Genomic DNA, 27,076 nt, shown 5'->3' with positions numbered 1-27,076 from the left:
CGACGTACGGCCAGAGGTGCGTGCCGTCCCTCAGCCCTGCGAGCCTCAGACCCTTGCATACCTGGTCCACATGACCCCGAATTTGAACGATCCCAAAGCCACCACCTATGAGACTGTCTGCCACCAGCCCCACGACGTGGGGCAGCCCGTCTACATGAAGAAGTGCTACGTATCATCCCAGCCACCGGCAGTCCCTTGTGACAGAGACAACGATCCAGAGCCACAACCCCGAAGAGAAACAGGGGACCCTGAACCACTGTGTCAAAAGGGCAAACCAGCTTCTAGCGGCCGGGAAAACACGAGGGATCTCAGTGAGCCACAGGAGAGGTCTGGAAAAGGGGTGAAGGAAGGGCCTCGCCAGGCTTCTGCCTTTCAGCTGGATGGAGTTAAGGGGGACTCTTGCCGAGCAAAGCCCAAGGAGGACAGGAGGGACAGGCAGTGCCCTAGGGTACCTGACACGGAAGAGAAGAAGCATCAGCCCCAGGGAGATGGATCAAAAGCTGCCAGGGAGCAGGTCCCGCGGGAGCCCGAATCCAGCTGCCAGGTGAGGGAGCGTGAGGATGGGGAGGCGAAGAGCTGCCCACCTCTGCCGCAGGCTCCAGAGCCACAGGAGGTTCTCAAGCAGGGCTGGCCAGCCACCAAAGAGAGCCGTCCCCAGCCATCCCGGAGAGATGAAGCCAGCCACTGCCAAGAGGATGCAGAGCTTCCCCCTCCGGAGAAGAGCCGCCAGCCACGGCAGGAGGACAACAGCAAGAGGAGCAAAGAAGCCACGGCACTTTAAGGGGAGGTCCTCTCCTTGGAGCTGGTGGGGCTTCTCGGTGTCTTTTTGAGGATCACTTCTGCTCTCTGCTTTCAGCTTAGGGTGTCACCGTGAGGTGGCACAGAAGTATTCAACACAAAAGGGTTAACTGGGTGCTCTGAGAGGGTGTCAAGTGGCTTTGGGGGTTTTCCACAGAACAAATCCTCAGCAGCTAGGTAGGCAGAGAGCTCCTCCAGGACCTGCAGCTTCTGCCTCCCTGCGTTATGTCTATCTACTTTAATGCAGTATTTAGTCACTTCTCTGCTCTAATTGGATTCTTTGGGTTTCTCTGTCCTTTATGTCCCTGTCATCCCTTCTACCCTGTGGCGTGACTGTTCTGCATCTCACTGCACTCACGTCTCCCCTAGCCCTGTGACTGGCTCCCCTGTTAGCTTCTACCGTGCAACATGAAAAAAAAAAAAATTAAAATCCCAGTAGCTCAATCATACTTATTGTGGGGCCTGAAAATCCTCGAGTCTGGGGGGGGGGAAAAACCACCACTTTTGTAGACTTAGTGTTTTTGGTTACACCTTTCTGCTCTCCGAACAGCTGAGCAGAATCCCAGCTCCAGCCTCACAGAAGCTTTGAAGCAGTTGAGTTATGCTGTGGTTACTGCAGGATAATGGTGGTGGGTGGGGGGTCTCTTTCTTCTTCACACTGATGTATTGCATGAAAAATCAGAATAAATAGCTGATGACTGCACTGACTGCCGCAATCCTTCATCCTTGCATCTAATTTCTGCAAGGGCTTCAGCCTGGTGGGAGGGTGTCCCAGTTCAGATCACACATTCCTCCTAATCCCAGGCACTTAATCCAGACAGGGGCTGCTGAAAAGCCCACCAGATCCTCCTTCCTACATGTCTAGGAGCCCACATACCTCTCAAACTCTGGCCCTCACTACTGACATGCATGGTGCCGGGGGCTCCCATCGCAGCTGGCACATGCTGTGGTCCGAGCCCCACACAGGGATGCGCGCGTGCGTCCCAGCTTTCACGGCAGATGAGCACGCCAGGGAGAGCCAGCAGTCCAAAGCCAGCCAGGCGCACGTTTCCTGGCTACATGGACCCGTCTGCCTTTCCCCCTGGGGCTGCCCCATACCTGGGACCACTCCTGGATCCTGGGGCAGGAGGGGGGCAGCAGCACAGCAGGGAAAATGCACTGGATCTCACCCGTGGTGCACGAGGCTGGGGACTGAGATGTCCATGACCCTCCCTGGAGAAAACTAGATTTTATTCACTTTTCTTTCCCTTGAACAAGAGAGAACCAATTCCCTCAGCAGCAGATGGGGCTGCGGTTCTGCAAGAAGACAGAGAGAAGCAAAGACAATCCCAGCACCATCTGTGTCTTGCTCTTAAATGCAACCAGAGCCCACTGGCTAGCCAGGAGGAACCAGGGCATCTCAGGTCCACCACAGCCTGATGCAGCCTGGAGGGCCAGGGCTTCTCACCCACCTAGCCCTGGCCACCATCCTGTGATATCTTGAAGTGCCAGAGGGACTCAAAGGGTCTGTCCCAGCCAGGGGCAAGGCGGATGCACTCGGGGCAATGCTCTCAACGCTGTCCCCTTCGCGCACGTGACAGTCACACGTCTTGGTGACAAACATATGGTGGGACAGATGGTCTGTCTACAAACAGGGCCAAAGCCTTGACTGCAAACGCACACAGACAGCAGCAGCAAGAAACAGAAACCTCCTGAAATCCCTCGCTGCAGCCAGGATGGGGCCAGGCCACCACTCCCCTGGGATCTGCCTTTGCAAAGGGGGGGGGAACAACACCTGCCCCTCCAACCAGCTTATTTTAATGCACAAAAAGAACTTTGCAAAACGCAGGTAGAATTGCAAAATCCAAGGAGAAGGGCAGCAGGTTTCCTGACCTCAGTTCCCAGGTTTGGAAAATCCTTTTCATTTACGCGGACTGAACCGTTTCCAGTGTGGGAGAGGGTGGGAGGGGTGGCAAGTGCTTTTTCCCCAGTACATAAGAAAAAAGGAGTTTGGGGGCAGGAAATTGGGGCAGGAAAGGAAAATACATTGGGGACAGTTGTCCCCTGGATTTGCTGTTTCCCATTCTCCTGCTCTATGCCGAGTCAGTCTCCAGGAGGATTTGCTGAAGAGCCCCCTCCCTGGAAGCTGTCCCAGACCCTAGAGCACATCCCACCTCCCCTGTTACCCCAACCTCTTCGCTCCAGGCCCCCCCAACGCTTTTGGGGAAACACATACCACCCAGGGCTGGGAGCCACTGGGAAATCCGGCCCTGGGCGGGTGATTCTGCGTCAGTGCCGGTGGGGAGCAGTGCTGTAACCGCAGGACGGCGGCACAGCCACGGCTGAGCACCACACGCCCCAGCAGCTTCCCCAGCTCCTGATGAATGGGAAGTGGCCAAGCATCACAGCCCCATGTGCTGGGTCCTGAGCAGCCCAAGCCCCGCAGCCCCCACCCTCCTCTGAGCTATTTGGGCACATCACTCACCTCTCCGAGTGCCCTTTGTGTCCCTCAAGTCTCTCCTCCACCTCTGCGTCTCCCTGTTTTCAGCTCTCCAGGGTCTCTCACGCCACAGCAGCATGAAGGCAGCCAGCCCCAAGCAGGGAGCTCTGACCAGCACCACTGGGGAACAAATCCTGGCTGCAGCCAGCTCCCAGCACAGCATCCCAACCCCATGGAGCTGCCTTCCCTGCTTTCACACCACGAGAAGGTTACGAGGTGTTATCAGCAAAGCTCAGCAGATAGGAGCGCTCAGGGTCAAAGGGGCCAGGCAGCAGTGGCCCCTGGGGTGGGCAGCCCTGGCAGGCGGGGGGCACGCTGCCCGCTCCCCTGTGCCTGCTCTGCCTTTGCCGGCCTCGTTAGAAAAAGCTGGGGAAGCCCAAATATCACGGTAGCAAGAGGAAATGCTGAGGATGCTCCGGGTAGCAGCAAGGCAGCCCCAGGGGGGAATGTAGCGCTGAGCTTGGGGGTGAGATGAAGGGAGCCATAAAAACCAAGAGGGGAAAAGAGCTCGGAAGGAGAAAATGGGAGTGTAAATAACTGTAAAGAATAAAACTCCGGAGGGAAAAGGACAGAGCCTAAAGGAGGGGCCTGGCGCATTCCTGTGCCTGAGCTGGGGGCCGCAGGCATGTCCAGATCTGCCGTTAGAGCTGACATTGCCCAACGCAGCCCAAGGGGCTGAGTCAGGGCTGGGCGCTGGCTGCACCGGGAAGGGCGGTGGCTGTGGCGTGAGGCTCATAACCGCCCCGGCTGCTGCTGTGCCACATCGCACCGCGGCCCTGCCGAGGACTGAGCCCCCCCTTCGCACCCCAGCCATGGTGAGTGAGCCGGGACGCCGGGCTGGGGCGGGAGAGGCAGCTCGGTGAGGGCAGGAGGGCAATGGGTTTTCCCACAAGAGGCCCCAGAGCTGAAGGCGAGAGGCGCTTTGGCACGGGGAAGAGCAGACAGTGCCCAGGGCTGAGGTAAATCTCTGCCAGGGAGGGGGCCCGGGCGTGGGAAGAGGGGTCAGAGCTGGAGAGGGAGGGCAGAGGGTCCCTGCAGGTGCGGGGGACTAGGAGGTGGCATTTGTGTTGTTCCCCTCCTTCCCTCCCCTCCTTTTTCCCACCACTGCTGCTCCCGATGCCCATCATCAGACTGGGGGCTGCAGCTCTGCCTCCCCCACCTCATCCCACCCCCAGCAGCAGGGTAGGGGGATGCAGAGGGGCCAAGGGGCTGAGGACGGAAGCAACTGGGCTCCTTGAAAATTAACCATAAAAGGCTGAACTGAGCCTCAGGCAGGGCAGGATGTGGCCAGGAGTCCCCAGGATGCTGAGGTCAGGCAGGGAAGGGTGGACGCCCCCCAGCTCACCCCCGCCCTGCCCTTCCCCAAAAACCAGAGCCAGAGGGAGGGGAAGAGCCCCACACGCCCCCCATGTCGCCCTCGCCCCTCTCCAGCCCAGCTCAGTCCCTGCTTGCAGCCATCTCCGCTTGCATTTTTCTCTCATGACTCAGGTCTGTCCTCAGCCCAGGCAGGGCAGGGGGAGGGAAAGGGGGGAGGGCAAGGCGGGACGACAGGCTTTTATCTTTCCAGCGAAGCAGCCCCAGCCAAGCCATGCTGGAGAGCATGGAAAAAACAGGCACAGCGCTGTGGTTGCAGCACAAGCTCTTCACAGTCCAGGACACTCCTCTGATGGGAGCTGACAGCTCCCCGGGGGATTTTCCATGAACCACTCCCCGATCCTCTGGGCCCTTCCTGCACCACGGCGCTGTGCCAAGGCAGCAGAGAAATTAATACCAAGTAAAAATGCAGCTGGACAGGTTTGGCGTAAGAAACTCTGAGTAAAGCAACTGCAGGAGGCCCCTCTCAGCCCAGCCTTGCTCCAGAAATAAATCAGGTTGCTCTTCCGCGAGCCCAGGGCTCCCTGCGATGCTCCATGCTCGCCTGAACTTGCTCTTGCTCCTGCAGCCCACAGAGACAGAACGCTGCATCGAGTCCCTGCTGGCCGTCTTCCAGCGGTACGCGGGGCGTGAAGGGGACAGCTGCAAGCTCTCCAAGAGGGAATTCGTGGCTTTCATGAACACCGAGCTGGCTGCCTTCACAAAGGTGAGCAAAATCCGGTCCGGAAGAGCTTCCCGCGGCATGCACTCCAGCCCCTGGGATAGCAATCAACACCTCTGACCCACAGACCACGGGGTGGGCAATGGGAAAAGCTCGCTCCCACCAGAAGCGAAAGCGTGGCCCGCTTGGATTCTGCCCCCCTCTGCCAGCCCCTCTCCCCCTCACTGCTGCAGTTCCACACGTGGGGCAGTTCCTTCCCTCCAGGCAGACATCGATTCCCATCTCTTTTGCAGAATCAGAAGGACCCCGGCGTCGTGGACAGGATGATGAAGAAACTCGATTTGAATAGCGACGGGCAGCTAGACTTCCAGGAGTTCCTGAACCTCATCGGGGGCATCGCCGTGGCCTGCCACGAGTCCCTGATACTCAAGCCCTAGCCCGGGTTGCTGTGTCTCCTCCACCACTGTCAACATTCCTCAAACAAGACCAATGCAAAGCTGGAAGCAGTGCCCTTAAGATAGGGACATACACATTCTTCGTTTTTATGTGTAAAATAAAAGGTTTAAAATCCTCGTGTAAGGCATGGTTTTATTTCAGCATGGCGAGTGAGGAGAAAGCACTGGGAAAGTAGTCCAGCCACGGAGGGAGCGGGATCTCTAGGTCCTGCCCTCTGCTTCTCCACCGAAGTGAGAACATGTGAGTTCTCAGCCCTGTCACTGCTGGGAACTCCAACCCACCTGGCTTTGGAGACCCTCCAGCCTGTTAAGTACCACGGGAAAAGGTACAGTAACACTAAAGGGTACAACTACACAAGGTAAATGCAAAGACAGGAGCAATTCTATTACAGATAGATTTGAGCACCGGCACCAGCAATTACACGCTAATAATTCACGGAAGCAGCCCCTGCTGGCCTGATAAATTATTTCAGCACTACAGCCTCCATTTTCTGTGAACTTCAAAACCCTCCAAGTCTGGCAGCTTAAGAGTGCAAAAGAGAGGGGGGGGGGGAATTGAAAAGAAGAAATTAATTCTAATCTCTCACCTATCTCAGTCAGACCAACTGAGCTACAAAACAGGAAGATCAAGATGGTCAAATTCACTTTATTCACGAGCGAAGCTGATTATTTCGAGCAACGTTGCTAGGACAACAAAACAAAAAGTCAGCACTAGCACTTGAAGGCTGAGCTGCTCTCCCGCCACTTCCGCGGGGAGCAGAGCTGCCCCTGAGCAGGAACAGGCTCTGCACGGCCCCCGGATCCTGACGAGGAGAGCCAGGCTCGGCTCGGCCTGCTGTCCAGGCTGCAGCAGGGTCTTTGAGCAATTCGTCCAGGAGCCTAACACTAAAGGGTCGAAGAGGCAGCTGCCTCTCAAGCAGTTCCTACGTGCAGCAACAGGGCTCAGCAAGAGCTGCCCTTTACCATCTGGAAAAGATTTGCCTTGAGACAATAGAAACTGCACATCAGCTGGATGTGGAAACAGAAGCACAAGTTGCTACTACTTGGAAGCACCTAAGAGTCTCACTACAACATTCCGGGGTGGGGAAAAGCAGGTAAGATGCAGCACAGGCATCGCCACGGTGAGGAGGTTAGACTAAAAGCTGCAATGGTGGGAGGCGAGTTTGCACACTGTGCTGTGAAACGGGACCGTTCCCCTCCAAGCTCACACCTCCCCAGGACAGGCACATCCTAGCGGAACTGGAGCGGGCTGATCCGCAGCCCGATGACATCTTTGCCGATCTCTGTCACCTGAGGAATAAAAGGGAGATGATTAACGCTTAAAACCAACGCAACAGCCCAACCCTGCGTGCAGCGTTCAGAGCCTAGCCTGTTCTCGAGAACACATGCTGCCGATCGCCGCGATGTCGGTCCCTGAAGGCAGCATTTAACCTACACAGCATTTCACAACTCCCAGACTGCTCCACCTCACGTGCCAAGTCCTCCAATATTCAACTAGAGCCACAACCCATGACAAGCTAGTTTATGGGGAGCACAGGGGAAGGTGCTGAAGGGAATTCTGAAAGGAAACACCACGGGCTAGGAGTGGGCGGTAACAGGCGTCGAGACCCCCTTACTGTAGTGACGCGGCAGATCTGCCCATGGAACTCGGGACAGTAGCAGGCTCCACTGAGTGGACACTTCTCCACGGGTTTGCCACGATAGATGGGTCGGTAAGAGGCGGCACAGATGTCAAAGGGATTGTGCATGTCATAGTTGAGCTGGTAGGTGTCAGTGGGATTCTTCTCACATGCTGACAAGATCTTGCGAGTCTGCAAGAACCAACCACATTGACCAGACGGGCAGCTAGGAAGCAGTCCCAGCAGGGGCTGCCACGGCAGATATTTCTGCCCGTGCACCTCAGGGACATACCTGCTGGGCCACCTCAGGCTTTGGACCCAGCTCCAGCAGCCGACGGGCAAAAGTAGCAGCTGTCTTGAAGTTTTTGAGTTTGAAAAAGAGGTTGAGAGCTGTACGCAGCACCAAGATCATGTGGACGGGCTGCAGGTTGGAGTGGGTGAAATAGGCGGCCATCTGCATTGGACAGAAGGAGGGGAAGTAAGGATACAATCACTACCAACCACGTGAGTAACTGACGCCCTGAAAATGCTGCAAGAAACCCCTCCCAGGTAACCACTGCCACACCTGCTTTAAAGAAGGAAATGGCAGAATTCAGGATTCCCAACACCTTTTTAAACCCAAAGGCTACTTCCCCCTTATCCCCCTCACAGTGAGGAAATTCACGGAGCTTCTGTACCTCGCAGATTCGTTTCTGCTGCTCCAGGGTCTCTTTGGGCAGCTTCTTCCGCTCAGTCTCCATAGAGAGTCCTACAATATACTCCCGGCAAATGGCTATCAGCTGCTGAGCCTTTCAGAGAGGGAGACAGAGGCAGGCAGTCAGCCTCCTGCCCCATGGCCACGCCAGCAGCAGACGGAAGAGTCTGCCCCTCACCTCAGCAATCTCCTGCTTGTTGTCCACCACCAGCAAGGGCACGCTGAGCAAGATGGAGCGGAACTTCTCCACGGCCTCCTCAAACTTGCCAGCCGTAGTGAGCTGGTAGCACAGCTGCAGGCGCTGGATCAGGTCGTTGAGTTTCAGTCCGACGGCAGGGAGGGCATTCTTCAAGCCAGCTTCTTTCCTGTGGGGACCAAAGAGGGGTTGGGGGTACAAATGGGACCACTGCAGAGGCCAGCAGGAACACACACACTGTCAGCTCGACTGCCACTTGTCAGAAACGTTTTGACCTAGGGCCATGCTGTCGTTCTTTGCCATTAGCTTAGCACAAAAGACATCCGTGCTTCCATAATGCTGCCACCCACAATGCTCAGCTCTGCATTAGTGCAGCCTGGGAAAGTCTGGCTCGTTTTTCTACAGTGGCTTCCAGGCACCACTGTAAAAACACACCTGTGGTTCTCTAGATGCCTCAAACCAGCTTTGTGAGAGGCAGAAGCATTAGTGCTAAAAAACACAGCATCCCAACTGCCTCCCCTGGTTTTAATCTCTAAAAAAAAACCAAAAAAAACCCACATATGAAAGCAGTTCTTTAATATCTTTATATCCAACAGCAGGCAGCAGAAAAATCCCAGTAAAGTCAGAACGCTCCCTGTTTATACCCAGCAAAGAGGAAGGCTCCCCCCTTCACAGTGGGAGGGACGTTTCTGGCTACAACTGTCAAGGAGGATCTGGGAGGTATACAACACAAGGAAAAAAGCACAGAAAAGGAGCTAACCCAGTTGCTTACCAGTTGCGATGTGGGTATCCATACATGGTAGGGAGACATGGCAGGGCTTGGTAGGTCGTACGGCCACGGGCATAGGTCTGCAGGAACAGCTGCTTGTAGGGACCGAAGTTTGTTACTCCTACCTGGTCATGGAGGAGCTGAAAGAGAAGCATTGATCTGCTGAGTAAAAGATGTCCAGGGCTGTACAAAACCCACACAGCTATCACTTGGGTTCACAGCACCTCTTATTTTATACTCAGAGAAAACAATGCACAAAATTATTCACAAAAGGACATAAAATGAAGCTTGAGACTAGATCAGAGACAAAAATACATGGGGACAAAGGGGCCTGTTCCCTAGGAACTCCAGGGGAAACTTACTCTCATTGCTGTCTCAAAGGAGCCTGCCAGAACGTGGTCAACAGGAAGCTGAGAATTGTTACACCACACCTACAAGAACAGAAGGGAAACATACACAAGAGGAACTGTGTACGTGCACACATCTGTCTTACCTACTCTCATCACCCCTAACTCCCCTTAAAGTTCCTACTTTGTGCTCACAGATGAGTGCTAACAAGGACTGAACCCAAAAGAAGCAGCAGCAAAGCAGAAAGCTTCTGAGAAAGGCAAAGACTTGTGCCATTACCTGAGCTGGGCTGGTGCCCTTGGTGGGTGGCACAAAGAATCCATCCTCTGCTGTTCCTGCAGGACCTGCAGGAACATCCTGGGGGAACACACAGCACTATGATCAGTGTGGAAGTTTCTAGCACCCAAATGAAATCAGAGCTGGCCACAGCGGTCGTGACCAAGTCTCTGAAGAAGCCCAGAACACATTTCCACCATCACCACAAGCTGTCATTGCCTTCCCAAGTAACTACGCTGGGCTACTTAAGAAGCCTCCTACCAGTTCAGGGGGAAGATCCAAATCTTCTTCAACTTCCCATCCACCTCCTTCTTCCTGTCCTTTACCTAGTCCTTCCTCTCCAAAGCCCTCTCCAGCATCCACAAAGCCATCTGCATGGAGGCAGCAGGGGGGAAATAGTCAGAGCTCTTACACAGGCACACACTTACACTTCTGCAAGAAAAACTCATAGATTCACCCACCTTCATCCAGCTGCAACTCTGCATCTTCTCCCCAGCCTTCGGTGCCAACAGTGTCGATATCAATATCAGCAGCCAAGGCACCCCCTTTGCCTGCAAAAAGGGCAGGATCCTTCATTTATTCACCTCTGAGCAGGTCAGGTGTTAAGTGAAGAATGATGTCAAGCCAGCACCCTCCCCTCCAATTGTCAAGTCCCATCCTGTGCTAGAAGGCCAAAGATCTGAAAGATCTGCCAAAGGTGGTGTAAATCCCAAGCTGGATTCCAACTAACTGCTACTAACACACAACAGCTCAGAGATTAACGGCAACAGTTCAGGAGCCACGGAAACAAGTATCTCCATTCTGCATATCCCAGCTTAATGCAACTTTCCAGGCACAAAGCAATACCTTTGCTAGCAATGGTTCCTTCGAAGAACCCCTTGGAGACAGTCAGCAAGGGCCAGTTGGTATCCAGAGGCATGACGGGAGCAGGAGGCTGCAGCAGCTTTGCATTGTGATCAATTTCTGGGACCTGAGCAGAAAACAAAGGCCACATAAGGACAACACCATTCTTTGACCTACTACCTCCAAGCAGCACAGTCTCAAGCACAGACAGTCTCAAGGCTGATAAGCAGCGACTGGAACAGAGCTGGTTCCTCCCTGCCAGAAAGGAGCTGCCTAGCCAGTCACACTAACACCAGATCCCACTGTCACCTTCTTCCCAAACTCTATAATACTTCCCACTTCAGGAAGCATTAGTCAGTTCGCTAACCGTTTCCTTTTCAGGATCAAATGTTTCCTTCAGGCTTTCAGCTTCCTCATCCAGACCATGAGTTGCAGCCGTGAGATAGGCCAGGGACTCTGAAATGAGATGTAACGAACATAAGCGCAGGTTCTTCGTTGCCTAGAAAAAGAAAACTTTACACACCAGCACACACAGCCACACTGTCACAAAGGAAAGATGAGCAGTATCTCAAGGTGTAGAATCACACCTTTAGGGTGTCACTGGATTTAGGACTAGAATGTGCAGGCAACGACACATTTGAATATGCTCTACAGTTGATCCAGGTCTCCTAGGTAGTATTCTAGCTCTTGGGTTACTTTCTGCTCATCTGACTCAGTTTCTTAGGTAAGGGATTACACGGATCTGCTTCCAAAAGTTCCTGTTCATCTCAACAACCTCTCTAGCTTCTCTCCACAGGGACGTATGTTAGTCTGATATTACTCACTTTGCCCACAGTTCTTCAGGATCCTCACTCTCTCTGCCACGTCTCCTAGATACAAGGCATTCTGGTAGTGGCCACTCATATCTTTACGGATCTCAGCTAAACCAGAAGAAAAAAAGTTGATAGCTTTGCTGTTCTTGGCCCCCAAGCCACTCATTCCCTCTGGGAATGACACTCAGATCCTCTTAACCTCATTCTTCTTTGCCACCACCCTGGCACTCACCTATCTTCATCATCTTCCGAAGCTTCTCCAGGTTGCCAGTGATGAGATAGAGGAAGGAGAGCCTATCGAAGTTCTTGGTGCGCTGGTAGCACATCTCCACAATCTGGTGATTGCCCTGCAGCAGTGCCACTTCTCCCAGTTTCTCCCAGCAATTCTTGTCATCCAGAGCTTTGGCTGCTTCCAGAGCAATCTAACAAGAGAACCGAGATGGTTACAAAGGCTTTGCAGAAAGCAGTTTTCTCTGCAGGCTTCTGTTGATAATGCCAGTGATGGAAAACATGGGATCACAAGGATCGCTGCACTAAATCACGGCCCCAGCTGAAGGCCTACACCTCAGGTTGCTGTCATCCTCAGCTCTATCACTCCCAGCTAATACTTCTTCCCAATCCTCCTCCTCCTGGCAACAGAAAGGAAGCGATGCCCCAAAGGACATGCCTTTCTCACAGCACCACCCGCCACCTCACCTCAATGTTGCCACACTCCAGTGCCAGGCTGAAACGGGTCTTCTCATCCTTGACAAAGTGCAGGGCCACCTCTGGGTAGCCCTTCTTCTGCAGGTAGGCAATGATAGACTGGCCCACAAGCTTAGCATTCCTCACCATGTGCAGCACCTGCAAAGAAAAGGCCCAGGCATTCGAGCTGCCAAAAGGTCCCTTTTTTACCCTCAGGTACACGTCAAGGAGGAGTGCAGGGTTTCTCCCGTCTCCTCACCTCATCATACTTTCTGTTGATCAATGCCAGCTTGAATTTGAATTCGGTGGGATCAATGGTGAGGACCCTGGGGCGGCACTCTCTGTCCAGGCAGTACACGTTGTTCCCCTTCACACGGGTAACGTAGATGGGCAGGTCCAGGGTACGGATAATTCCATGATCCCTATGCCGACACGCAGCACACACGTGACAAGTGCCAACACAACGCATCTGTATGACTACGTTCCCTGTCTCAAAGGAGGCTCAACACTCTGCATGTTACTTCAACCCATATTATAAAAGCAAGCCTCAACCAGATGAACACCGCAGCCATCCAGCCCAGCGATGAAACGCCAGTGCGCAGGGTAAGCAACCAAACACAAGTATTTAGCTCTAGCTCTCTTTGGGTACGTCCACGCTGTAATAAAAGTGTCGTTTCACAAAAACCAGCTTTGGTGTCTGCCAAAGAAAAACCTGTGGCAGTCTGCACAAGGCCTGCCAGCTCAATGACTCGGCACACGACCCCCAGACTTACCCTGTGGTGACAGCATATTTGATGTGATTGCTGGTGGTATAGATGAAAACACCACTCTCATCCCAGGCACCGCTCTTAACACGGATGTTTTCATGGATGTTACACAGCGATTCCAGCTTTCTGTTGCAAATCATGATGGCTGGAGGGGAAAGCCGAAAGAAGTAAGGTTAGGGAACCCTCTACTGTTAAACGTCTGCCTCTGAACTATGTGCTTCTCTCTTCCATAGTCCCAGTAACAGGAACTATATTGTGTCAGACACTAAGTGGATGATGGCAACCACAAGTAAACTGTCACCATCTGCCTTTGCTTTATGAAAGATCAGCTGGATCATTCTGAGGAGTACAAGAAACTCTCTGTTTCACAAGCTTACAGAAAGGTTTTTGCTGGAGAGACAAAGCGGCAGGGCCCACACTGTGAGTGTCGTCAGCCGCGGAATGGTTTCTCTAGCAGAGACTCTGCTCCCAACCAAGGAAGGAGCTAGCGTGCACCAGGATCCAGGAGAAACGCTGCACCCCGCCGATGCTTACCGTGCTTAGCAAGCAGAGCTACGTGGGACATGTCAGCCGACCAGATGACGTATTTCACCTTGGAGATCTTCACCGAGGCCAGAGTTCTGGCAAAGGACAGTGATGACATCAGAGGTGAACAACACCCCTCCACAGCAAGCTCTGTATGGTAACTACCCGTGCCCAATAGCCCCAACCCAATTTACAGATGCTCTGAAGCCCCTTTTTGCCATTCTGGACTATAAAATCATAAGGTAGAACTGAGTGACTCTGCAGCCCAGTGCAGCAAAACAAACCTCTCTCCATACCTGTGCAATAACAAATGTATCTGAGTGACAACTGACTTCCAAACCTAGAAACCTGAGGGGCTTTTAGGGGTAGGTTTAACAGAACGAGGGAAATAAGGTCTTTCCAAGCAACATCTGCATTGTTTAATTCACTTGTAATTTTCCCAACAATACTAGAAAGACAAAGGCATACAAATTAGGAAACGAGGCAAATTCTGGGACATACGCAATCAACATACACCGTATCTATTTGCAGATAATCCAGAACCTTCTCAAGCCTACAGAGATAGCCAAAAGCACCAACTCCTTGCCCATTTCTTTGTGGCTAGCAACACATATACCAGCACAAACATGCTGCCAAAAGAGCATTTTGAGCCGATATAAAACCTAAGGGACAAGACATCAGGCAAGCTTAGCTTGATTGAGTTTGGGTTTTTTGATTTCTCTTCACTTTTATAGCCCCCGATTCTGTAGTCACAGGATTTACAAGGGTATGGCACACATCTCCCTGTGATCAATGGCACCATGCCTGCAGCATAAATTGCACCTTGGCTATGTTTACATTCTGCTCTTCGTAACAGTTGTTAGCCGTGGTTTGGATCAATCTGACGCAGCCTGCAGCTGATGCTAAATTCTGGAGTGCATTAATAGCTATTACTTGTCCCCAGAGGGCATACGCCAGCAGGATTACGATATTAAAACTTTTCCCAGCAGACTGGATCTTACCGCTTCTGCTGCACGTCAAAGAGGGTGATGGAGTCTGCATCTCTCAGTAACAGGTTCCCCGTGCCAGCATAGAAAATCTCATCACAGTTCGGCACCTGCACCTTCTTCGTGATCTCATTCTTCAGGTTTTTGATTAGGATCTGCCATTTGGTGAGAGGAAATGTAACAGCACAGGGCAAGTTAGGTAGATTACACAAAGGAATTCAGGATTATTTTAACTCAGATTTTTTGTATAGCTGAACCCGAGTGACAAGAGGCCAAAATAAGAGACGCAGCCTTGCTAATGGCAGGATCAGACTTCATCCTGCTAGAAAACCCAACCACAAGTTTGCCAGGTGCAGACAGAGTGTATGCTTTGTTTCAGCCCCACTGCCGTCATTACTAGCTGGCTGATACAGTTTGCAAGTTCTCTCTACAATGAGCATATGAACAAAGTAAATATTAGGGAGAAGTGAGAGAGAACACAGTGTAGATAGAAAAAGGAAATGAGGAAGTTGAGAGGGGAGAAGCGGCAAGTGGAGAAGGGGAAGGCAGGGAGAAGTAACAGAATACCCATGAAATAAACTTGAAACTACTAAGCCAAAAAACACTGTGAATTTAAAAAAAACAAAAATAAATAAATTACAATACCCTGCACGGGACAAAGAGCAAGACTTAATTTCCCTTCACATGAAATAAATCCAAGCAGGGAAAACTTTCCGTGACTGTCTTTCCTCCTCCTTTCTCCTACTGCACTCCACAAGCGAGAACAAAGAGCTTTATTAAAAATCTAACCTGTATTTTCACCATTTCCCCATTACTTGCATGCTGTGAAAGCAACCTGGGTGGTTCCACAGTCCTGTTCCAGCCCGTTTTCATTCCTGAAGTCACCTGCTGTAGCAGGCTTCCAGCCGCTGAGCTGAGACTTACCGTTAAAGTTAAATAACATTTCAACTCATTACATTTCCACTGTATTACATTTCTTTGTGTACGTCTGCAGCCCACTCTCTACTGACAAAGCTTTGCCAGTCTACTTGGATCTCCAATAATTCCGTTAACCCAACCTCCCCGCTTTCCATCTGCATGCTTCCAAATGGCAGCATACCCCGTTAAAAAGATGACCCTATTAAGCTTGTCCCCTTACCGAGTGCATGCGATCCAGGACTGCAAAGCGGTTACGAGCTACCCACACAGCTGTGAGCCCGGAGGAGCGTTTCCCTTCAGGGGCTAGGAAGAGCAAAACGCAGGCAGTGAATAAAACCTCTGGCAGGCTCTTACGGCAACACATTAGTCAGTCTTGTTTGATCCCATCTTGGCTGTTGGAGCTGCCTCCTACTCGTTCATGTTTAACCTGAGGCTATGCACAAGACTCGTTTCCTCCCCCCATGTCCTTTCAGATCTCAGCGTGGCCAGCGCCAGCCCTTCTCTCCAGCCAAGGCACAAGTGGCTGGCTGGAACGCCAGTGCCACTGCTTGGCGCTGAAGCGGGCCATCCTGGGCGACAGCACCGTCTGTCAAGCTAACGAGCAGAGCCTTGCTGGCCAAACGAACCGAGCAGCGAGGGTCCCGGCTTCAATGTAAGCCCCCCTTCTCTCTCCCCCCTGTAAACCGATATAACGAGCTGGAGGAGAAAGGCTGCGCTCTCCCCAGCACGCAGCTGTTCTCCCAGTTCTAAAATGCTAATACAAACACAGCGTGTCAGACAGCACAGAAAGAACAGTGCTGCAGGATGGGCTTCGGATGTGGAGAAGGCTTTTTGCAGCAGCAGAAGGGAACAGAGAAATGAAGAGACAGAGCGGCTGCTGTTTTGGTAAAATAAAATCTTCTTTAGTTCTCAGCCTGTTCTCGCCGGTCCCGCTGCTCAACACGAGCGTTTTTGGAGACACACACACTACACCAAGCATAGAGCCATCTGCGGCAGATTTACATCCTGACAAATGGTGACTTAAACACAACTGCCTCACCCCTCAGCCCTCATTTACTACCCAACACAAGAAAGACTTGTCTGAATTCAAATCCCTGCTCCACTCAGGGTTTTCCAATGGCAACTCCACCTGTTCTTCTGAATGCCCAAAACTTGGCGTTTTTACTGGCTTGAAGCCTTTATCACTGACTGTAGATCAGGCAAAAAACGTTTGAAATATATTACCCAGAAGACTGTTAAAGAGTGATAAGAAAGCTTAGCTTCCTGGTCAGGTAAATAATCTGAAGGACATGAGGACGACGATTCCAAGGCACCTCTTAAATACCTACAATATAGCCCTGGGAAATCATCAGAAGGTTGCATGCCTAGCAGCTTGCTGGAGAAGATACTTATCAACCAGTAGAATTTTACACTATTCTTGAAAATGCACTAGAAGTGTATGGTTTTCCTGAAGCCTTGACATTCCTTTCTCTGGAAGAAGAATATCCTCTTTCCTCACTTAAAACAGTTAAAAGCTGGGTGCCCCCACACAAGTCAGCTTTAAACATTTCAATCAAACTAAGTATTTGAAACATATTCCGTAACATTTAATCTAGACAGAGTTACTAAAAAACTCCCTTTCTCCTCCTCTCTTCTAATACACATGCTGACTGTACTCAGCAAAGAAATCCTCCCTTCATTAGACCCACAGAAATCAATAAATCTATGAACAAGTGAGCTGGATTCCAGAATAACTCATTCATCACTCCCACTCATTTTAAAATCTTTACTGCTGTGACGACAGAGGCAGGAGGAACCAGCTGGAGTTTCAGATCCCAAATGAAATTCATAGTTAGGAGAAAGGAAAAAAAAATAATTCTAAATCATCTTTTGACTTGTAAATTGCACAAAACTGATCTGGAATTTGCCGAGAGGAAGAATGACTGCTGGCACCCTGGCATTGTCATTTTACAGCCACTTTTCAGAGTATAAAACCTCTTAGAACCAAACATATCTGGTTAAAATCCATCTCTGTTGACAAGCCAGGAAGGCTGCCTGCTGCGTCAAAAGGGAAAACAGAAAGTTCCTAATAACGAAATTATAAAATATATATTTGTAGCAGTAAAAGTTTGGGATGAACATGAATTTTTCAAGTCAGTGTAGTGTGATATAGTGAGCAGGAAGCCTGCCAAATGATGTGTGCTGCAGGGGCACTGGGAAACACAGAGAAAGACTCCAACAAGAGAGGCTTAGAGAAATGAAGCTTTTTTATATGTAACATACACACAGTTGGAGAGTGGGGGAGGGGACAGCTACACAGCAGCAAACACTCGCAAGGATTAATGTGAAATAAGAAGTGCCTACCATCCGGATTCTGGGAGTCTGCATCCTTGGGAATGGTGTATAGGTCGTAAGTACTGTTCTCTAAGTTGCTGGCTCTCTGCAGAGAAGGGGGAAAAACCCATTTTGAGATAGGATTTCACAGAACCAACCTTCACAGCCTTGAGGAAAGTTTTTTAGCACATTATGTGCTAAGAAATCAGCAAAACTGACTTACTGTGCAGAGAAGGACAGCGTTCTCAGCTGGGTTGTATGACATATTGAACACAGGGAACTTGGAACCACTGAAAAAAAGTCATGGAGGAAGGAGAAAATTAGAGTGGACCAAGGCTATTTCTACCAAAAGTCATCTTCTGATAAACACTTTTTCTGAAATATATTGACTACCAGAAAATTTAATTATTTTCCTGAATCAAAACAGCTTGGAAACACTGTAAGAACATCAGTGTTTCATAAATGAAAGAGCTGCCATTTCAGTTTGAAACGTAAAACTAATTAAAAAAACCCTTTCTATCTATGCAGATATAAACTGACCCCCAAAAACTTCTTGTAGGCTTCCTAAGTTCATCTGACCGAAAAGTCAACTGAAACTGAGGTATGTGACCACAACAACACGATATATCTGTAAGCGAGAAACTACTAAGGGATTCAAGATACTGGCAACGCCTCTTGTAAGGTGACGAGCACCCATCTCCTACCTTCGCAGCTGCATGACAGCGACGTCTTTTGAACTGTTGAAATCAAGCTGGCGGAGAAAACGGTCCTTCACATAATACAGCATGTTGCCATGCACAGCATACGCAGGCCTCTCACGCTCCAGTTTGAACACAATCATTCCACCGTCGTGGCCTGAGAAAAAGCACACGAGAACTCAAACATGGGAAGGAAATCTTGTGGGTTTTCCTCATTAAGGAGATGACATTACCGAACCCTTCAAACCAAGAGCCAACAAAACTCATAACCAGTGACTGCCAGCCCTACCTGCTACTCCTCGGCCTGACCGAATTAAGTGATTCCACTTCTTTCCTAAGGGCTCACACACCCCACTCTGGGTTTCCTAATAAATCTAAGCTCTGAAACTCTTCTAGAAATACTTTGCTTCACTCTCACGCGTTTCTGTAAGTATTAATACTCCAGCGTGGGTTCCCCTAGGATCTGTCCCATCCCTTCAGCCTTAGAGCATTTAGCTACTTAATGCAGAGGCTATCTTCTTCTAGCTTTGAACTAGAGCTGATACAATGTGATTCTGTTCCACTAAAGGATCTTTTCCCTATGATACATTCAATAAAAGCATCTGCACTTCAGTGTGTTCTGCAAAGTGTTCTAAAAAAAGGCAAATCCTATACGGATTTCTATATGGAATACATTTTCTCTTCAAAGCAACCTGCCAGACACCAAGTAGGCGTTGTTTTTTTTTTTACCTGCAGCAAAGAGGTTGAGGTTGGGATGAGCAGCTAATACCCAAAAGCGATCGTGATCACGCCGAAAGGTCTGGACTCCCGTGCTAAACACGCAACAGAAGGAATAAGGAATATAAACTAAATGGAAACCTTGGTGCAAACTTCAGTTCTCAAAACGAAGACCCTAAGCTTTGCCACAGAGACTATCCCTAGCATTCAGCACAAGGAATCCACTGAGAGTTCAAAACACTGTATTCAAAGCCTTCTGTCAAATAATATATTCTCATTTAACATATTTTCAGCAGCAGCATCACTAGACAAGTCAGCCCTCTCCCACTGGCTTTCAGACAATTACAAGCCTTGCTCTTAACGTGTCTCAAAGGGACAGAAAATGTGAAAAACATGACTTCTCGCTCACAAGTTTTCAAACGCTAGCACTGATGTTTTAAGAACTGCGAGTGTTCAGTTTCTCTAAGAATAACTGTAGGTCTTTCATACGTGTAAGAACTGTCATAATAAGATTGAGTCAGATGCCTGACACGCACTAACCGTTTAGACATATCCCAGACACGGATGCTCTTGTCTTCTGAATTGCTGAGGATTAGTTCCTGCCGTGGGTGAAAGACAGCGCACGAGACGTTGTTGTAATGCCCCCGGCAAGTGTCAACCTCCCAGGCCTTCGATTCTAACCAGAAGTGGAAAAGAATGAGGAAAATAATGCTTAAACAGGTAAAACTCTGCCACAGCAGAAGTATAGCAAGCACTTCATTACAAAGCAAACTGCATCAGCCACTAGTTACTAACCATTCTCTGCCATTTTCATTTATGATCTCTCTCTAACCACTAGCACAGCCCACCCGACAGAGGCAGCTAGGCCAGATTACTAAAGAGCTGCTAAGAATTGTATATAGTTGAGCTGGACTGAGCTGACAAAAGCACAACCATCCCCAACAGAGGGCTTCTAGCTTTCAAGTCATCTCCCTTTCTTATTCCATCGGTGCATATTCAAAAAAACTTCAGAGTCAAGTTTTTCTACTCCTACAAGCCTCTGCTCAGCAATGTGTACATACCAAAAGAAGCGTTTGCCAGAGAACTGAGCTCTCCTCAAATTGCAAAAGCCAATGTCGCTTGGGATTATTCACCACTCTACTATACAGACATGTTTGCAAAGTGTAAATTACCTCCAAGGTTCAGCCTACAGATGTCCAAACATAAATTTCAACTCTTAACTCCCTTCTCCCTGTGGGCTCCCCCTAGAGAATGCTCTTACCATTCATCCGCCAGATCTTCACCTGCCGATCATCAGCTCCCGACACAATAAGTGGCATTGTAGGGTGGAAGGCGGCCCAGTTCACCCCACGATCATGGCCCTACAGGCAAAAAAAGAAAACAGTCACTTGAAGCAATTTGGTGGCTGAACGGAACGAGCAAAGGAAGGACGAAGCAACAGAGACCGCAGGCAGGCTTGCCAAGACACAGCTTTCTCTGTTTTTATACACCACGCTGCTCGTACCAGACGCTTACAGATAGTAAGATTATAGATGCCCACAATAATAAGCCTTGCGGATACTGTTCTTCACCAGTAGAGCAAAGCTGAAGCTCAGCAGCAGAGCAGCGCTGCTTCCCAGCTTTAACAAGCTGCTGCAGAAGGCTGTCTCTACCATAATCGCCTCTGTTGCTTCCAGTAACACAAGGTAATAACATCTGCTATTTAACTGAGCTTTTGGCTGTACAGAGAAAACCATCTTTGTTTGGTTACAGTGCAAACATCTCCAGATTTTAAACTCCAGAAAAAGTTATGCCATAATCTACAAGGGCATATAACTCCATAGAGCAGAGTCAGGTGTTTCAACTCTTTATTGCTCTGCTATTTTTCTGGGGGTTTAGAGGATCATTTACACCACAGAGTTTTCATTAAATAAATCTGAAAAGACTGTACTGCACACACACGTTGACTCTGTACCTCAAGAACGTGCTTCACAACCGCATCTGTTGTCCCGAACAAATCCACCCCCGTTATTCCCCTGACATCCGATTCCACAGCTCCAGGGGACAGGTTTTTCTTCCTTAGGCCTTGTGGAACAAAGAGGAAGGAGAAGCAGGGGTGGAGGAAGCAAAAATTGTATTATCAAGACAATGTTTCTAATTTAACAAGTGGAGCACTCTCCTGTGCTGTTTACACACATCTTCAGATGAGAACTGGAAAGACAGCGAGGAACACCCAGGACTCCCTTCCACTTCCTCCAAATGCACGAGCTCAGATGAGACACACCAAAAGGAAAGTCTGCAATGCAGCAAATCATAGGAAGGATCGCCTCACAGACAGCAGCACCTCAGCAAAGAAGGACTGACACATTCCCATTTCTCCCCCTCTCACCCCTCAGCTAATCTGAGCTTGCACCTTTCAGGGGGCTTCCACCCACACTGCTCTGATGACCTCTTGGTTATGGATTCGGACAAACTGCCCCGACAAAATATTTTCAGGACCTAAAATGATACCTCTGCTATCCTTCACTAAAACCCAACAGAACACAGTAAAGAAACTGAGAATCGAAAATAGCTCCTCCTCCAGCAGTGCACAAGGAAAAGACTGCACATATAACACTCCAAAACACGCTTTTCTATTTAAAAGTACTTGGCCCAATGATGCTATCATGAAATTTAGCAAGAATAAGAAAAAAACATCTTGGATGAAAGTAGAATTGCACTGGTATGGATGCCAGCAGAGAGGGAAGTATAAGAAGAAAACAAACAATACTGAAGACAAAAATTATTTTCTTGCTGCAATTCTGATTCCCAAATTCCTCATGGATTAACAGCCCAATAACCTCTCTGGCGTAGTCTAATGAAACCAACGCGTTAAGCAGCGTCTCAGAGCAAAGCACAAATGCTCTGAGTAAGGTGCACATAGAGATGGGTAACGGTGAAGGACCCGAATGGCTGAGTAGATACTTCTAACAAAGTACCCCAGAAAGGAGGAATAAAGCATGTAACCCAAGAAAGATGAGCGAAGAAACATTTTCTCTTCTTTTGGAAGAGAAAATACTTGAGCCTTTGACAAGCCAGTGAAACGGGACTGGGAGACAAGTGGAAAATTTCTGGCGTAACTGCACAAATCGAGAGGGAAGGCAGGACACTCACAGAACACACCAGCCTCTTGTGTTGCTCTGGGGAGGGAGCAGGGCTAGAAAAGGGACATGTAGCAGAAAGGCAGATACTAGGCATTCTGAGGACAGCTGTTAAAAAAAAAAATCCCAAACCTGTAAAGGAGACTCAGCTCAACATGCACACGAGCACTCAGGAGAACAGATATGAAAATAACCAGAGTAAAAGGGAAACATGCTAACTGTGAATAACAAGTTGCAAATTAGGAGAGAAGGAAGATGACAGACGGTCCTTTGAAAATTCTTTTGCTCTACTCTCTCCTTCAATGGAAACTAAAGATGGCTCTTGGGTACAGACTCTTTCATTGCTCAGCTCGAGTTCCTTCCTGTCCTGTAATCCATCCACGTTCAGTGAGCAATTAGAGAACCCCAGTGGAAGCTGAAGTTGTACCAAAGGTTTTGCCAGCCACCAACAGACATCCACTGAGGGTGCTCAGGGAGAGACAGTCCAGGTCCTACAGACGCTATCAGGGCGCTCTCAGCTCAAGTCCTCCCAGTCCCAGGGTTTCCCAGCACTGCCAGCCCAAACCCTCAGCTGATCCTCTCTTAAGCTGGTCACGCAGATGGACTAAACAGAGCCCTGACAGAATAAAGAAGTTTCCTGCCAAGCATCAGACACTGCTATTTGCCAACCACGAGTAAGGTTAAACAGGAGTTGGTGTGTGATGTTAGAGCACTCTGATCAGGGTAGGACCACTAACAACCTCCTCAGGGGTTAATACTTACAAAGAGACAGAGAAAAAGAGAAGATTTTTGTCGTTTCTGCAGGTTAATATCAGCATCATGAGCAAAGACTTCATTCCACAGCACAGGTGAATAATCCAACACAAATGTTCATGCATTTTAATATATACAATCAAGCTTATTCTGACTGCATTCACACAGTCTCTCTCAGGACATTAGCATTAACGTTGAGCAAACTTGTTTTGCATCGAACATCCTTTATCAGCAGGTTTCAAACCAAGGAATGCTATCCATATAGGAATTTGGAACAACAGGGCCATCTTCATGCTGGGGTGCCCAGCCTGGGTCACACTCCTCATCCCTCACACTCTCTGCTGAGGCTGACAGTTTGGGGAGGAGGATTTTGGAATGTGACCTTTAAACTCATTTAACTGAGGGCCTCAAAGAAGCAGTGCTCGTAATCCCAAAACCTGCTGAAAAAAAGTTCCCCCTGATGTCAGCAGAAGCGGCAAGGTAACAGCAGCACTCAGAAATTAAGTTAAAGCTCAACATCAAATGATGCACTCTCCAATTAGGATTATGTGCACGACAGACGTCAGACAAAATGGGGAAATAACCCTTCCCAGCAGACTGCTAGAGCCAGAACAGAATCCTGCTAAGGATGTAAGTCATTCTGGGGAAAAACTGGGGGAGCGGAATTGCATTTTGAATCCGTTTCTCATCTCTCTGTAGGTTTTTTCCATGCACTAGTATTCTTGTAGTGTCGTGTCTGACTGGAGCGACAGCTGAGTCAATAATTCAGCATGTCTCTAAAACCCCTCATCACATATCAGCTGAGAAAAAACGTCTGTACTATCTCCAAATCAATTTGGCAGCTGGAACTCTGCTGAGAGAGAGTGTTTGTGGGAGAATGCAGCAGCAAAGCTTACTGGCAGAATAGCTGTTAAACTCCCCAGGCTGGCAGTACAGAGAGGGGGACAGGTTTTAAATAACCAGGATATCCTGTCCCCAGCCCCTACTGTTGACACAGCTGGCCATGTCTGAGCGTGTACCACAAACAACGCAGTGTGCCCAACCAAAGCTGCAATGGCGAGAGCGGCAGGTCAGACAAAGTCTGTCTCTAGAACAGTTTATGCTGTAACACCACCAGTACTGCCCCCACCTGCCTCCCACCAGTCTCTTGCCCCCCATCTCATATTTTCTTTATTTCTAGCTTTTTCATTTAGGGATCATATTTCATTCCAGTCACCCTGTGGCCTAGCTGTAACTAAGAAATAGCTAAGATACCGGTGAAGTACTTCAGTTTTGACTTGCAGCTCCTGCTTTGATCTTTAGGCCATGCTTCATTTTACAAAACAGACAAGCAGACTGAAATAGATGAAAGAATTCCTACTATCATCTTCCTGTCACCACCCACAACCTAACTCCCTAAAAAAAAAAAAAAACCACCCTAAAAACCCAAAACCCTTTTTGCAATCCAGACCGAAGCCTTTTTATCTTTCTCTCAGAACAAATGACTTCTTGCTGCCTCCAGGACTTTTTCAAGGGGATAAAGGTGATCCAGATATTTCTAAAATCCTCCTACAAGCCTGGCACATCTGCAAAGCTGATCAGTTGACAACACTACGTCCCTTCTGACAGCAATATTCGTTGCCTATATTGGCTCTACAACCAGACTGGGAGATTACGTTGCAGAATCTCCATCTTTAGCGGTTTTTCTGGCTGCACAAAGCTACAGCTCACCTCGCCTACTGTCGCAGAAGACTTGCTCCAAGGAAAAGAGCAGACTGGATGACGCCCACAGGTCCCTTCCAGCCAACATCCTACAACCTCACTGAAACTGAGGGGAACAGGTTCCCGTCAATAGAGAATTTTTAATTTTCTGCCTGGGGCTGCTGCAATCAACAGGCTACTCTTCCTGCTGTCAGATCTGAACCGCTCTCTCCTGTCTCGCTTGGCTTTCAGCAATTGCAGTTTTGAAGTGGGCTTTGCCACTGGGCACCCCTTGATCTGGGCAGCTCACCAGAAATATCCCAAACGCGCACAGTCTGATCCAAGCTGGCTGACACTACCAGGTCCTCAGAGGGGTGAAACTGGGCACACATCACATAGTGGTTGTGTCCTGTCAGCACACTGCAACAAAAAGGACAGAAAATACCGTTTAAACATAAGATTATAAAATTATAATATTATCAATTTGCACGAACAGTAAGAGGCTCTTATTTGTTCTTACAGACAGCACTCAAGGGTCAACTTTCTGATACCAGTAACTCTGCAGGCTTTGGCACTGACACATTTTAACCTCCACAGATTTTCAACCAAACAACACGTGAATTTATGAATACAAGTCTCGTGGCATCAGAATAAATATGCAAAAGACAAAACTGATGGAAATACTCATAACTGATCAGTTCTCTTTGCCAGTTCTATTCCTTCAACTAAGCATGGCTTCGGCTTGAAAAGAACAGATGAAGACAGCTCGCGCACAAATCGTGTAGTTATTTTTTAAAGCAACCGTTGATTTTACCAAACACAAGTTCTGGACTGCCAGTTCCAAACCCGAATGGTCTGGTCATCAGAAGCACTCAGGATCCAAGGATATTCCTAAAAAGAGAAAAGTATTCTGTATATGAAACGTTAGACACCCCAGACATTCCCTCCCAACGTGGCATTTTCCAACTGTCCCCAGGAATGACCCTTTGTAAATCTTATTTAAGAACGTGGAGGCAGAATCAATGCCTCTTACACCTCTACAGAAGGCTACCATATCCGGAGCTCACATCAGCAGGTCCAGCCCCATTTCTTTTACAAAAACTGCCATCCAGGGAAGCACAAGGTTCTCTTTCACGCACAAAGGGAGCAGGCAGCCATCACTGGGGTAAGTACGAGAGGAGCTTACGTGGTGGAAGAAGGTAGTGCGGATATAATCCAAGTGCCCCAGCAGAGTGAAGAGACAACGGCGCAATTTGTAATTCCAGACCTGAACAACACAGAAGCATAACAATGATGGTACGTGCCACTGCCTGCTGGATTTTTTTGTGTACATTCTCACATTTCAGTTGACCTACAAGCCCTTCTCTTCCATTTTAAAATGTGTTACTAATGCCAGCTACGACGAAGCTACAACGAGGCTTCACCTCATTGCAGTTAACTCTAACATCCCTAAAACTGGAGAATCACAATTCCAAACCCTATTTCCCTCCCACGCACATTTTTGGCTCATCTTTTAACCGGTTCCTTTGCACATTGCCTTCCCTGGATGATGCCCATTAGAGAACAAGAGCTAAAGGGGTAAAATTTTACCTTTATTTTGTAATCATCACCTCCAGAAACAAACAGAGGCTGCTGTTTGTGGAAATCAATACCTCGAACAGGTCCTACAAAGAGGAAGAGCAGGTTGGACACAGTAAGGTGGCTGACAGTTGGAGCCATCCCTTGCACTACTTAAGGACTAGAATTCATGCTCCTTCTCACTCCTGCTGCTATTGATAAATTAAGAGCTTCAAAACAACAATAAAAAGTCACGCAACAGACTGAAAGCCCATTCCCAAACCCATTCCCTTCCATCAAGATGCCTCCAGCAACCCATCACAAACCACCCAGACCCTTCAGATCTTTATTTCCAAATTCATTTTCATTCCAGAAACAAAACTTCTTCCTCACTTTATGCCGGTGCAAGCAGTGCTCAGTGCCAGCAAACCGGCCACAAAAAAAAAAAAAAAAAAAAAAAAAAAAAAAAAACACACAGGCTAAAACCGAGAGGCTCAAGTAGAACAAGCAGAGGCCTCAGTAACACGTCAGCAGAGCCTCCCTTTCTCCTCTTGCACCCCAGTGTTCCACCACAACCAGGTCCCAACGCTTCCCACCAGCCCACTGACCGTCGTGCTCGTCAAATTTGTCGATGAGGGTGCACATCCGATAATCCCACAGCTGGATGACGCCATTGTGCAGGCTGGTGAGGATCCACGGCCGCTTAGGGTGAAAGCTGAGCCCTGCCGAGGCACAAAGAGACGTGACCGCCAGGCCTCCGCGCACCTGGCAGCCCCGGGGCCCAGAGCGGCCCTGGGGGTCGCCGCCCGCCCGCCCCTCCGCTCAGGAGCCCCCGGGGTGGGTGGGAGCTCCCGCACGGCCTCCCCAGGGGCTCCCAGCTCGCCCCAAGGCCAGGCCCGCCACTACCTTTCACCCGGGCCGACTTAGTCTCAAATTTGGTGAGCATCGCCCTGCGGCCCGGCCCTCAGCACCGGTCCCGGCCCTCCACGTCGGCGCTCCGGAAGTGCCCCCAGCTGACTTCCGCTTCCGCCACCC

General features: G+C 49.4%; 2 protein-coding genes across 2 annotated transcripts; one reads left to right on the top strand and one right to left on the bottom strand.

The window, feature by feature from the left end:
* The first annotated feature begins 3,929 nt into the window (after positions 1-3,929).
* S100A11 (S100 calcium binding protein A11) lies at positions 3,930-5,884 on the top strand. Its single transcript, XM_005434785.4, has 3 exons — positions 3,930-4,092; positions 5,220-5,357; positions 5,606-5,884. The coding sequence occupies exons 1-3, from the start codon at positions 4,090-4,092 to the stop codon at positions 5,747-5,749; spliced, it is 285 nt and encodes a 94-aa protein (XP_005434842.2). The 5' UTR covers positions 3,930-4,089; the 3' UTR covers positions 5,750-5,884.
* A 509-nt stretch (positions 5,885-6,393) lies between these two features.
* On the bottom strand, positions 6,394-27,070 carry COPA (COPI coat complex subunit alpha). Its single transcript, XM_055696931.1, has 33 exons — positions 26,948-27,070; positions 26,650-26,763; positions 26,075-26,148; positions 25,671-25,751; positions 25,299-25,375; positions 24,795-24,904; positions 20,887-20,996; positions 20,194-20,293; positions 19,473-19,608; positions 18,945-19,027; positions 18,222-18,372; positions 17,741-17,807; positions 17,548-17,623; positions 15,425-15,507; positions 14,302-14,441; positions 13,310-13,395; positions 12,782-12,920; positions 12,268-12,430; positions 12,021-12,167; positions 11,557-11,746; positions 11,337-11,432; positions 10,880-10,968; positions 10,516-10,639; positions 10,131-10,220; positions 9,931-10,040; positions 9,673-9,750; positions 9,408-9,476; positions 9,049-9,185; positions 8,259-8,445; positions 8,064-8,174; positions 7,679-7,840; positions 7,384-7,578; positions 6,394-7,057 (listed from the first exon to the last, which is right to left on the bottom strand). The coding sequence occupies exons 1-33, from the start codon at positions 26,985-26,987 to the stop codon at positions 6,998-7,000; spliced, it is 3,675 nt and encodes a 1,224-aa protein (XP_055552906.1). The 5' UTR covers positions 26,988-27,070; the 3' UTR covers positions 6,394-6,997.
* Between the last annotated feature and the right edge of the window lie 6 nt (positions 27,071-27,076).

Source organism: Falco cherrug, chromosome 19 (genome assembly GCF_023634085.1).
Source record: "Falco cherrug isolate bFalChe1 chromosome 19, bFalChe1.pri, whole genome shotgun sequence".
Lineage (NCBI taxonomy): Eukaryota > Metazoa > Chordata > Aves > Falconiformes > Falconidae > Falco > Falco cherrug.
The sequence above is the reverse complement of the archived record's forward strand: the minus strand, read 5'-3'. Positions and strand labels throughout refer to the sequence as shown.

Coding starts and splice junctions, on each gene's coding strand:
- S100A11 (XM_005434785.4), top strand. Junction 5,358..5,605: donor AGCTGGCTGCCTTCACAAAG/GTGAGCAAAATC, acceptor TCTCTTTTGCAG/AATCAGAAGGACCCCGGCGT.
- COPA (XM_055696931.1), bottom strand. CDS start 26,987: ATGCTCACCAAATTTGAGACTAAGTCGGCCCGGGTGAAAG. Junction 17,808..18,221: donor GCTGTCATGCAGCTGCGAAG/GTAGGAGATGGG, acceptor ACTTTTTTTCAG/TGGTTCCAAGTTCCCTGTGT. Junction 7,579..7,678: donor AGCCTGAGGTGGCCCAGCAG/GTATGTCCCTGA, acceptor TGGTTCTTGCAG/ACTCGCAAGATCTTGTCAGC.